We start from the raw sequence: 14,133 nt of genomic DNA on the forward strand, positions 1-14,133 counted from the left end.
GAATATCTCCGCACACAACATATGAACGATCTAGAGTTTAGAGTCATATCAGAAGTATGTTCTGAATTCTCGGATGTATTCTACTATCCCGGGTGCGATTTAACATTCACTAACGCCGTAAAGCATTTTATTCGAACTACTGATGAGGACCCGGTATATCAGAGAAATTACCGATATCCTCCCGCACTAAAGAAGGTATTAAGTGAAGAAGTTGAAAAACTTATTAGCCAGGGAATAGTCACCAACAGCGAATCTCCATATTGTAATCCCGTGTGGGCCGTGCCCAAGAAGCCAGACGCTTCTGGACAGAAGAAATGGAGATTGGTCATAGATTTCAGACAGCTGAATAAGAAGACCATTGAAGACAAATACCCTCTCCCTAGAATAGAAGAAATTCCAGACAACCTAGGTCACTGCCAGTATTTCTCGACTTTAGATTGTGCCCAAGGATTCCGTCAAATTGAAATGGATCCTAGATCTATAGAAAAAACTGCTTTTACTATAGACAATCGGCATCTAATGTACCGCAGAATGCCATTCGGACTCAGAAACGCTCCGGCCACCTTTCAGCGCGTAATGGACAATGTCCTACGCCCCTTTCTTTTCAAATTCTGTCTGGTATATATGGATGACATCATCATATATAGCAAATCCCTAGAGGAACATAAACAACACCTGACCCTTGTAATGCAGAAATTACGAGAAGTAAATATGAAAATACAGCTCGATAAAACCGAATTTCTCCACAAGGAAGTAGCCTTCCTAGGTCATGTTGTTTCGCAGAACGGAGTAAAACCTAATCCAGAAAAAATCAAGGCAGTTAAAAGTTACCCTATTCCCAAGACCACCAAAGAAATCAAACAATTCTTAGGACTAGCGGGTTTCTATAGGAAATTTATAAAGGACTTTGCTAAAGTAGCATATCCAATGACCCGTTGCCTAAAGAAGGGATCAAAAATAGATGCAGAAAACCCAGAGTACAAATCTGCATTTGAAACACTAAAGACCCTTCTAATAAATGCTCCAGTCTTAGCTTATCCAGATTTCGAAGAACCATTCGTGTTAACCACAGACAGTTCAGACTTTGCCATAGGAAGTGTTCTCACACAGAAGGGACACCCTATTGCCTATTATTCCAAAACCCTAAACCCCGCTGAAAGAAACTACTCCACCATAGAGAGAGAATTGCTTGCCATCGTAGAAAGTAGTAAGCATTTTAAACCTTACTTATGGGGACGACACTTTCATGTGGAAAGTGACCACCGTCCACTGCAATGGCTTTTCACCCTAAAGGATCCCAGTTCAAGACTCTACCGCTGGAAAATGAAATTAGGAGAGTTTGACTTTGACATAAAATATGTTAAAGGGAAAACTAACTATGTCGCAGATGCTCTTTCCAGAATACAAGTAAATGTAAATGATGAAACAGTTTCTAATGTACCCATCCCCGGAGATGATACATACCAGAATGAAATGGACAATGAAACTGTACATTCAAATCAAGAAGATCCCATTTTCACTCTAAAAGCATCAGAGAGAAATTTGAATCAAAACCGTAACCAACTTATCATAAAATATGGTAACTTTCCCAAAATCCTTGAACAAAAACTATTCAAGAAATATACCCGCCATATCATGATAGTAACAGAGAAAAACCTTCAACAAGATTTGAATAGTCACCTACTCAAAATTATTAACACGTCAAACAGATACGCCGCCTACTTTGACGACGTAACACTCGAAATCCCATTCATCAGGGTATGTCAGAAATTATTTACGTCAGAATTAATAATCATTAGGACATCTAAATTTCTAGAAGATATTGAAAGCTCAGAGACTCAGAAACAGTTGATATTACAATACCATTCAATAAACCACAATGGTATCATTGAAACATTTGAACATTTTCGAACCAAGTACTATTGGCCACATTTGAAAGAACAAATTAGAAATCTAATTAACCAATGTAACTTATGTCAGAGAAATAAATATGAAAGACACCCTAACGAAGTACCAAACCAAGGCCCTATTACAGCCGACCACCCGTTCGCTCTGATTCATATTGATACTTTTCATTTTGAACGGAACCGCATTTTAACTATACTAGACGTATTCTCTAAATACGGACAAGCGTATTTACTATCCAATGGCACAGCCATGGCAGTTCTGAATCAACTGCAAGTGTATTTCTCACACCATGGATATCCCAAGAGAATTACCCATGATCAGGGAGGAGAATTTGAGAATAGCTTAATTACAGAATACTGTAAAGCTACTAACATTGAATATCATGCCACTACACCTCTGAATTCATCGTCTAACTCCCCGGTAGAAAGACTGAATTCGACCCTCCTCGAAAAACTGAGAATCTCAAGAGATCATGATAAATTCACTCCACTCCCACAGCTAATAACCACTGCGATCACAAATTATAATTCTTCAATTCACTCCACAACCAAACAGCCACCATTCAATGTTCTATACGGCCCGTATTACAAAGCACTAAATCATATCTTCTCCTCGTCTCCAAAAATTAATGAATATATTGAGAGACAAGGAAACCAGATGAAAATCTTAAATGAGAATAAATCTGACCCAGCAAAGCCCATTTTCAAACACTCCTATCAAATAGGTGAACAGGTATATGTCCTAGACCCTCTAACCAGAAATAGGAAGTCCAAAAACCTATATAATGAAGGCACAATAACCAAAATCGAAAAGAACCGAGTATATTGTAAAATGAAAAATGGCAAGACCCATGTCAGAAATTTCCGTGACATTAAACCTAAAAGGAAATCTCTTCCCGTTCCAGATTCCTACCAGGATATGCCACCATCTACACCAAACCCATAACCACATCAGGATTTTATGCGGACCCCATGGGATCTGTATTGGTAATCGATAAGTACCATAAATTCATGGTTCATTTCAATCTTACTACCTTAAAAGAATCATATAAAATTATTGATGATACTGTCTCTAGTCTTGTATTGAAAAGCAATAATACTTTTCCTCACTTAATATACGAGTTAACTGAAATAACCAAAGATACCAGAAAAGAATTAAATAAGCTAATACCTAATACTTCTAACAGAACTAAACGAGGTTTAATAAACGGACTAGGAAAAGTAATTAAGTTCATCTCTGGCAATCTAGACCAGGACGATTTAGATAATTTACAAAATCAATTAAACACTTTAAAACAAAGTCATTCTAATGAAATCAAGCATATAAATAAACTAGTATCATTTACAAATTCAATTGCTCAAAAATTTTATGATGAAATGAATCATGTTAATGACAATATGAAGGTAATTCAAGGTATACTTCGAACAGAAGACTTCAAGATAAACCTACTAGAAAACATCCAATACGTGTTACTGTGTATTAACAAAATCCGAAATATCATACGAGTGCTTCAAGAAACCATTTGTCTTTCATTTCACGAGATGACAAATGTAAAAATGCTATCAAGAAAAGACTTAACTAACATTGTCAAACATTTGTTATCAATCTACCCTACACAGAGTATGATCCATACCGATCAATATAATCAGTATGAAAATCTAAAAATGTCAAAAACTCAAGTCCTTGTGCTGGACGAAGAAATGATAATAATCCTTTCCATGCCAATCACGGATGGAAATCAATATAAATTATATGATGTAACCCCTGTACCCACCATTAATAATGTTATACTTGTCCCATCTGAAAAATACTACCTACAAGGTCCAATTATGAAATGGTCTACCGCACCATGTGTTAAAAACACCCTATCATACGTATGTTTATATTATAACACCAGAATCACAAACTGCAACTTAACAAATACTGCAGGATGTGAATTTGCTTCTGTAAAGAATGATGTAAAATTATTTAGACCGCTAAACAAAGAACATATTCTGTTCTTTACAAGAAACCCAGAGGTAATCTTACAAACATGTCCAGAATCCCAGAAATCCATCCAGATTTCTGGACCACAGGTAATTTATTCCAATGAATCTTGCCCTATCTCCAGTATGGGAATAACTTTACAACAAAAACCTACTAATTACATCCATACTTATCCTTTCCTAGGTATCCAGAAGGAACCTTTAATTAAGAATGAAATCACGTTTCATATTTCTCATTTAGATGTAAAGAAAATGAAACTAGACTTAAAACCCATCCGTACAACCTCTATTGACATAAAAACATTTGTGTCTACTAATGTCATCCTTGTTTTACTAATAATAGGAAGTATTACAATCATGTTCAGAAAGAAAATGTATAAATTATGTAAAACTGTAAAAATTAGGAATAAGAAAAATGTAAATGTTACTGAGGACAGTAACATGAAAATAAGGGGGGAGGAGTTATATCCCTCACCGGGAATAGAACCCTCACCCATTAATACTAGTGTATTCGGCTTCTAAAAGCTACTTTTATTATTATTATTATTACTGCTGCTGGCATACTGTATGAGTGTCGAGCAGTTTCAACAGACCTTAGGCAAACTAGTGACCAATACTGGTGAGTCAAGATGTGAGTAAGTTTCAATAACAACTCAGAGTCCAGGATGACACATATCCTGACACATATCCTCAGGCTTGGCAGAATCAGCCCAAACCTTTCCGTGACGTATGTGCCCCACTCCCTGGTGCCATCAGAAACCCCTTCCTAAACTCCTAACTCTTTGCTACACATATCCCCTCTTCCCTGGTAATCAACCAGTACGAAGACAATGTATCCCACCCAGAGGGATTGGCACGTGACTGCCCTAATTCATATAAAACCCTGGACTCCAAATGGAAAAGGTCTCTTGGAATGTAGTCAGTTAAGAACTACCAACTAATTGAGTTGGCTGTTAGGCGTCAGGCCTCAGAACGTGTAAATAGACTTTAAATCTTCAAATGTAATAAGTGTTAGTAAATTAATAAATACAATATTGGACATCTTCGTTTCATTTGGAATAAGATATACTCAGACTCGTGGAGAACCTGTGAGGACCTAGCTTAACAACCCAACAAGCTAACCACGAACTTGTTAAGAGACAAACTTAACTATAGTACGCGATCTCGAATTGATTTCCCTTTTCAAATCCTTTGACACGCCCCCCAAAATACAAATATGCAACATAAAATTACACTCCTCACATTTACCGGTTATAATTCCGTTGGGTTAGATGTACATATTCTTTCAAAAATCAACCTATGGTATGCTGTCATTCAGAACAAGTTCTGAATTTATTCGAGTCCCACGTTGCGGTGACACTTTTTGGTTATTAGGTCAAAAATACATGTAACTATATAGGGATGAAATGTAATATTCATGAAATAAAATACTCAATCGACGGACTTTGTATTCACACTTAGTACTTACCTGATTACTTACACATACAATTGTTGATGGGCGCCATCTATAAATCAATGTAACGATAATAGAATGAGAATTTTGAATATCTCTAGGGTGTGAAGTAATAAGCTTACGTTGACAGCATAACATATAGGTTCTGGGAAAAGGACATTGAAGTTTGTTTTCTCCATTAAAACGTGAGGTTATCTGATCTACTATTGAAATAAAACAATTAATTGTATTTGATGCCAAACAAAATATATTTTTAAATATTGACTTTAACGGGTGAGACCTGCTGCGATAATATCTATATATATATAAAATAAGAGTTTTGTCTGTACATTGCTCAGAATTTAAAAAAATGGTATTTCTGTATCGGCCATGTCCACAGTAACAAGAAAATGCGTTTTTTACTTTTCCGTAATTTCTGTCTGTCTGTCTGTCTGTCTGTCTGTCTGTCTGTCTGTCTGTCTGTCTGTCTGTCTGTCTGTCTGTCTGTCTGTCTGTATGTACACGCATCACGAGAAAACGGCTCAAGAGAATTTAATGAAAATCGGAATGTAAAGTCGGGTGATGAACCGCTACAATCTAGGCTATAAATTATTTTAATCACGCTGAGTGAAATGGTAGTTTAGGGGAAGGCCTGAAATTTAATTCTCAAATATTTATGTTATTAGTGGTCGTGTCTCAATGAAAATCGGTAGACAAAGATGGAAAATAAGTCGCTACAATATAGGCTATACACGCTGAGAAAAATGGTAGTTTAGAGTAAGGCCTAAAATTTAATTTTTAAATATTTATTTTATTAGTGGTCGTATCTTCACGAAAATTGGTATGCAAAGTCGGGGAATAGGTAGCTATAATCTAGGATATCAATAATGTTATTCGCACTGAGTGAAATGGTAGTTTAGGGGAAGGCCTGAAATGTAATCTATATATAAAATAAGTGTCTTGCCTGTGCATTGCTCAGAATTTGAAATGAATGGTGTTTCTGTATCTGTCATGTCCACAGTAACAAGGAAATGCAATTTTTACTTTTCCGTAATTTCTGTCTGTCTGTCTGTCTGTCTGTCTGTCTGTCTGTCTGTCTGTCTGTCTGTCTGTCTGTCTGTCTGTCTGTCTGTACACGCATCAATAGAAAAGGGCTGAAGAGAATTTAATGAAAATCGGTATGAAATGTCTGGTGATGAACCACTGCAATCTAGGCTACAAATTATTTTATCCACGTTGAGTGAAATGGTAGTTTAGGGGAAGGCCTGAAATGTAATTCTCAATAAATAAGTTATTTATGTTATTAGTGCCAACGGCAGTAGCCGTGTTGAAACACCGGATCCCCTGAGATCTCCGAATTTAAGCAACATTGGGCGTGGTCAGGAGTTGGATGGGTTGCCACGCGCTGTTGGTGGGGGGTAGGGGAATGGAGGAACGGAAAGGAACTGGCCACCCTACCGCACGTAAACTCCGGCTCAGGAACACCTCTGCGGAGGTTCGGACCTGCCTTCGGGCAGAATAACCCTTACCTACCTATGTTATTAGTGGTCGTATCGATAAATACTACATAACTAACATAACTTTAGTTATGTCGTTTGTAGTAGTTATGTAAGAAGTTACTAAAATTCCGATCACTTATGTCTTATACATTGTTAGCGTACTTCATATAATCAGAGATATTCATGAATTTGGATTTTTGTTACTAGGTCCATATCAGCGCCGAGTCACGAGAAAATGGGTAAACAGAATTTAGTGAAAATCGGTATGTAAAGTCTGAGAATAAGGAACTACAGTCTATGATATCAATAATTTTGTAAGACACCCTAACATCACAGAGTCGAAAGAAAACTAATGTGAAGGCCTGCAATATAGAAAGCTCATGAACTTTATCAACAATAACATTATATTGACCATTGTTTGTTGTGATGTGCTTTTTGTCTTCTGTTTCCTCTCATCCCCGATAGATAGGATTACTGCAGCGTACCAAGGTTTCTTAATTTGCTTGACGTCGCACCGACACAGGTAGGTCTTATGGCGACGATGGGATAGGAAATGAATAGTGGTGTGAAGGAAGCGGCCTTGGCTTTAAGGTACAGCCTGGTGTGACTGGTGTGAAAATGGGAAACCACGGAATACCATCTTCAGGGTTGCCGGCAGTGGGGTTCGAATCCACTATCTCCCGGATGCAAGCTCATATCTGCGCGCCCCTAACCACACGGGCAACTCGCCTGGTCGTACCGACTGCAACAGCCTGCCTGTATAATGGCGGGAAGTAGCTGGGGAGTAAGATAACTTTCTTCTTTAGCATGCCATTCCTCTGGTTCATACATTTTCTGATATATCTGGTACGTAACACACTGGTTCATCATAGTATTCGAGCTATTCAATCCCTACTCTGAGGCACTGATTGGAATGAGTAGTGTGCATATTTAACGGAATAATGACAGAGGAGTGTTCACGGCAGTCTGCGACCTGGTTATTCCAGCTGTGGTACTTTGGACTCTTAGATCGGCACCGTAGTACTGTTTGTTGAAAGTGAGAAAGTGTGCGGTTTTTCATTTGATCGAGTATTTTATATGATAACATTGCTTTCAATCGCTACATTCCTACTGACGTTTTTGTAATGACCTATGTTCAATTCAGTTAGGAAAACCACAAAGTCAGTCTGTCTGAGAATTCCGTAGCGAAGCACGGGTACATCAGCTAGTCAATGATAATATAAAACTATTAACTAACAACTGAAAGAAACTTTAGGCTTTAAATTTGAAATCCTCTTGACCGGACATTTAAAAGTTGTACAAGAAATGTATCCCTCACTGGTTCACGTAACAGTGCCTTCAACACTATGAGTGTTATTACGACGTATTCCTTTGAGTTGGTATCAGCTGTAGGTATCTCAAACTTAATTCGGTGAGTATCCTTTTAGTTTCACAAACGAGATATAGCATGACTTGAAATTATATTCACACTTCACAATTAACTTTACTAGTAATTCACTGATAATATGCGTTAGTCTGCATTACGACGACTCAATATTCGGCTGTCACCGAACGGACACAAGAACTCGACCGAACATATACACGAAACACACTCCGAACATACTGTATAATCCATTTGGTCTCTGACGATTGCGTATCCGTATCACTGTTCGCCATTCGTCTCCTTCCAATTGACTCCAATTGACTTCATAGCAAGTCTCTCCATTCATCTCCTTCCAACCAACTGCTTCCAACCAACTGAACTATCCAACTGACTGCCGCTATAGGATACAGCCCCTTTATATAGACGTAAGTTGTCATACACACACACACACACACACACACACACACACACACACACACGCGCGCGCGCGCGCGCACACACGCACACACGTCATTTCTAAAACAGACATGATATTACTCCCACCCAGCTACAAATGTTACATATTGTGTTGAAATTGCCTCAAGCAAATTTGAAACTTCCAGAAATTATCTCATCGCTAAAAGCATAAATTGACAGAGCGATGACTCGACAGTTACTGTAACAGTATTGCACCATATGTTGCAATGTCAAAAGGTTTCACAAAACATATCCATATCTGATATTAGGCAGCAGCTCCCACTCTACATGGTTTTAATACTAACACACACACACACACACACACACACACACACACACACACACACACACACACACACACACACATACACACACATATATATATATAATAAATTAACCACAATGAAGCAAGCGATAATTAATTAATACATAGCGAAATCAGATTATAGAAGTTAATCAAACAATAATAATATTTACAATAATAATAATACAAATAACGATAATGGTAATACAAATAAAATAATAATAATAATAATAATAATAATAATAATAATAATAATAATAATAGTAATAATAATAATAATAATAATACAGATGATGCATGTAAGGGGATTTGAACCGTTACTCTGGAGAGACTGACACATCGATATCAAAAGTGCGTACAGTTACATGGAGGTTATGTTGTGAAGGTGGACGTAACAACTGATTTGTAATGTACTTCATTTGGGTAGAAAAATAAAGTGTAAAACAGTATAGTACGCCCTTCGTACATAACATATCTTACTTCATCCTAGTTCACTTTTTTAGAGTTCATCTATAAGTCGAGTAATATTTTTTCTAAACAAATTTCTCCTGAATACCCGTAGTGGTTTACTTATTTTAGATTTACGAGTATAAGAAATATTTGATTATTGACCACAGTAATCTGAAGCAAAGTTCTCTTCAACTGCATTTCTGCATATTTCTCCTGGAATATTTGTTATGATATAGTGTAATACAGTGTGTGAGCTATCAGTGACTTTCGTGGGTCATCGAATTAATTCATATCATTTGAGGGAAAACTATCTATGAATATTTCCAATGGCCTGTCATGCGAAAACCCATCAGTATTAAAATGGCCTGCTATTATTGTATTTTTGTACTTTCCAGCAACATTATTTAGAAAATAGTCAAACAGATTTAAGAAATTCTTAAGGTTCCACTTCAATATTGATACAGTATTCTCCCATTAAGTCAAATATATGTGGCACTTTGACTACTATAGCACCTGAATGGCTACTTAATATGTTCTGAAAGTTATAACTTACGCTAACGCCTTCGTTGTGAGCTACGCCGTTCGTTCCGTCGATGATTACTACTGCATCGCAATTTCCGAGTTTTCTTGCTGCCTTTTCTGTGTTTACCAGTACCTTCCTAATCGGAACCCCAGGATTGATACCGACCGGTGCTGCAACTTCTTTACTGTTCATCTCACCCGCAAGTCCTCGCCTGTCTGTTACCAAATATAAGATTCTTCAACACCGTCGCCGGAGTATTGCGTGGAATTTTAGGCCTGACTTTGCCGTACCTTTTAACGCTGTTAGTGCTCTCAGATTTTACCCTTAAAGCTCAGTCTTTGTGGATCACTCATGTCGCTCAGAACTGATTATCTGTTTTTGGCATATATTTAAGTTAAATTAATAAACTTCATTGTTTGTCCGTATTGAACCAAGATTACAACTTTTATTATAATTTGAGTCCACCTTATTCAATACATAAAAATTGTTGCGTAGATTTAATTGCAACATATATTTCAATCAGTACTGGTTTTGACGCCCCTCTGCGTCATTATCAGCTGATAGAAGTTTGTAGAAAAATTGGCAATCATATAAGTTTATCAACGTCAAATTCATCACAATTTAAAACCATATTAACAACATGAAACTGTGTTAAAATATACTTTCTATAATGCCATATTTTCTACAAGTCCAAGATTTGCGAGTCTTATGCCATAAACTGATAAAAACATATGCAAACCGGTTTGCTCACTTATGATATAAAGTGGATTTAAAAGAATAACAAATTAAAATAGAATGGTCTTGAAGCACTATGTGCGTAATTTATCGCACTTCTTAAAACTTGACTTAAAATTTGGCGTTGATAAACTTATATGATTGCGAATTTTTCAACAAACTTCTATCAGCTGATTATGACGCAGAGGGGCGTCGAAACTAGTACTGACTGAAATATATGTTGTAGTTAAGTCTACGCAACAATTTTTATCTATTGAATGAGGTGGACCCAAATTATAATAAAAGTTGTAATATATTTAAGAGTTTTCTGTGACTGCCTGCACACTTTTCCTCTTGGAACATTTAATAACTTGGCACTACGTGCTTGAGTTCATGGAATCCCCCCTGAACTGCCTGTTTACTTTTAATTCTAGCAAACACACTTTCTCCTTTAAGCACTCCTTCTCAGCTTTTAATGCTTGTAAGTCCTGTTGAAATTTCCTAGATACTCAGTAATATGATTCTTTTTCGTTCCAGGGAACTTCGTTGTTGTGATCAGTGAACAATGCTGATCGCATGGGGAACTCCTCATGCTGCAGGGGAAATCGAGCAGCGTCAACAAATGATGGTTCCGTTCTAGATCGTGTTATCTCACAAGCCTCAAATCAAGACGAATGTCTTCTCTATCGCTTGGCGAACTATAAGAATGGTGGTGAGCTGATTGATGCTTACAACGTAGGTGGTCAGTCAGAAGTCGAGAAGTTAATAAAGGAACAGTTTGGTGTGTTGATGTACGCTGATGGAAGAGGACAGGTCATCAACAGGGCCGAATACCTTCGATGGAAATTTAGAGATCAAGAAAAGGTTTAATGTAGAACAATTTATTTCACACTGCACATACTAATACATTCTTTGCCATAAAAACATCAAGCAATATCATTTTCTCTTATCGCCGCCCGTGAGATAGGTCAGCAACTTCCTCTGAAACTTTACATTGTAGTTAATATTGTTACATTTGGCTCTTCACATGATCCACCTTGAGTTCAGGCCACAGTATTAGAGTAGATGTACAATTATTATTACAAATAATTCTTCTTGAAGATATGCTTTCATTTATTTTCAATTTCACTTCGTCGTTAAATTATGGCTGAGGAATACAATGATCGACATTATATGAAATTTAATACTTATAATTAGAGCCCGGGCGTTTAGGTTGTATTAGGTTATAATGCAAACATTTTAAAGCAAATAACAGATATACTCTAACCGGACAACGGTTTTGCTATAAGATTTGCATAAACAGGGGAGTCCCAGGCTATTAGAACCCCTAAACCTTATGTTACTCTCGCTACACTACGGAAGAACGGGTAGAGGACAGTTCCTACAAGGTAAGTTGGTTTGCATTCTAACATTACTTTTTAAACATACGGACTGTACATATAATAATATATATAAAACATTAATTTAAACTCATTAAGTTTTGGGGCTTTAAAAATATATATTGAAACGGGAATGCCCTGTGAGCATTCGCGTTCATGTATTTCTTGAGGAGAACGCACTAACACCCGACTGTACAGGTTCAAAACGAGCGCCGAGCGCGCAGGCATCATGCAAGCGAGCGCTGCTACGGAGTGCCAGCGAAGGGCAAGTGACTTCATACCGAAAGTTCTATTCGATTCTATGTCATTTCATCACGAACGGAAGGTCAGATCGTTTTTTGGAGAACGTCACCTTGCAGGCCTGGTCAACAAATGCTAGTACCCAAAATTTCATTAAAATCGGCGGAAGGATGGCCGAGATATGAATTTTTTTAGAAGCTCATATTTCCAGTCTCGCCGTCCGACCTTGAGCAATATACAGTAAGAGCGTCGGCAGCCTCGAGGAGAACAGTGTGTGTCAGTGTGTCACAGTAAATGTCACAGTACTTCGTCATGAACCAGTCGTCTCGCTGATGTGATACAGTTCGTTACTCTGTCCGGCTAAGGACTGAGGTTTGAAAGTACGTAATACGAGTGTTGAAAGCCTTCTCTGCGGACTCTAACTTCGCGTGTAAGCAAAAGCTTATTCACTGATAATATCGGTCTGTCGAGCCGAGTAAAATTATTTCGTTTTGTGAATTTTGTAACTGAAGACACTGATATTTCGAAACTGTGCTTAAAGGACTTAGGGCATAAAGACTGTGCTTTGATTATTTCCTCTCCAAGAGACTGTGTTATGTTGTTTCGTGAAATTGTGCCCTAGTGAAAGTACAATTCTTTTCATGGATAGTGTTATTTGTTTCATAAAGGACAGTGCCTACTTGAGAAAAACAGTGTCGACATTTCCTTTTCATAAAACTGCGCCAACCTTCATTTTCAAAAGACAGTGTTAATTCACTTCGCATAACCGTGCTAACATTTACCGACAGAAGACTGTGCCGATATTTCCTTTCAAAGACTGTGCTGGTTCATTAAATACGGTGCCTTTATCTCTTCTCAAGGGACCATGTTAATTCCCCTCATAAAGACTGTATCTAAATTTACGTGTAATATTGTTCCTCAGTGGAAAGTTATCTCTGAGAAATTACGTGATTTTTGTTAATACTGTGGCGTAATAGAACTTGGTTCTCTTTCACACGACTGTGTCATAAACTGTTTTTTTCTGTCTTCGTATAAACTTTAACTTATTTCTATGTGTGCGCGTGCTAGAACATTGCATATGCTCATTACAAACAGTACAAAGACATTGTCTGTGGGACTTAATTTATTTCATTTTCGCATTGAGATTACGTGAAGTGATAAACGGTTGTATCTCAGAAAATGCCAGATTATTTTCATTACCTATCACTTTGAGTTCGACAGTTGCTATTGCAGGAACAATATTAATTATTTTCATAGAACTGTGATTTTGAATTCATTTCTTTTCCAAAAGTAATGTGCGTCCAACACCATTCCCGGTGGAACTTGTTCGACCAGTAAACAGTGTCTCGACACAATTTGCAGTGCAGTGCGGTAGAGAAGTGTCGTATCAGATTCTATTGACATTCTGTGCGAAAGGTTTTCATTTCTCTACTCCCTTATTGGGACTTAATGGAATACAAAACTCAACAACTATTCCACGCTGCACTATCATCAGACGACCGCCCCAGGTTCGAGTCTCCTTCAACATCAAGGGCTAACAACCGCCGTGGGACGACGCCGACAACGTGGGATGACTTCGACGACATGGGACGACGCCGACACCGACGACGTGGGACGACGCTGACGCCGCAGAACGACGCGTTGTCCACATCTTCGAGGATATTCAAACAATTCCTCTGTAAAAAGTGATATAATTTCTATGCATTTTCTTGAATAAATTGCAAGTTCCACTTTAAACATGAACTCATTTCACTACCCTTCTCTCGTACTCTCTAAAGCATGAACCGTCCACGCCTTGGCGTTAATCCATGCTCTCCGCAAAGCTGAAGTACGGGCGTTCCTGTTTCAATATATACTTTGTTAAACGTGAATGAAAACAA

General features: G+C 37.7%; 1 protein-coding gene across 1 annotated transcript in view; it reads left to right on the forward strand.

Annotated features, from left to right (window-relative positions):
• The first annotated feature begins 11,210 nt into the window (after positions 1-11,210).
• The window catches only part of iav (transient receptor potential cation channel subfamily V iav), a 262,128-nt gene continuing 259,205 nt past the window's right edge, over positions 11,211-14,133 (forward strand). The window contains exon 1 of the mRNA XM_068226013.1: positions 11,211-11,498. Within this exon, the coding sequence (XP_068082114.1) occupies positions 11,211-11,498 (288 nt within the window). The remainder of the gene's footprint in view (positions 11,499-14,133) is intronic.

Source organism: Anabrus simplex, chromosome 2 (genome assembly GCF_040414725.1).
Source record: "Anabrus simplex isolate iqAnaSimp1 chromosome 2, ASM4041472v1, whole genome shotgun sequence".
In the NCBI taxonomy this organism is placed as follows: domain Eukaryota; kingdom Metazoa; phylum Arthropoda; class Insecta; order Orthoptera; family Tettigoniidae; genus Anabrus; species Anabrus simplex.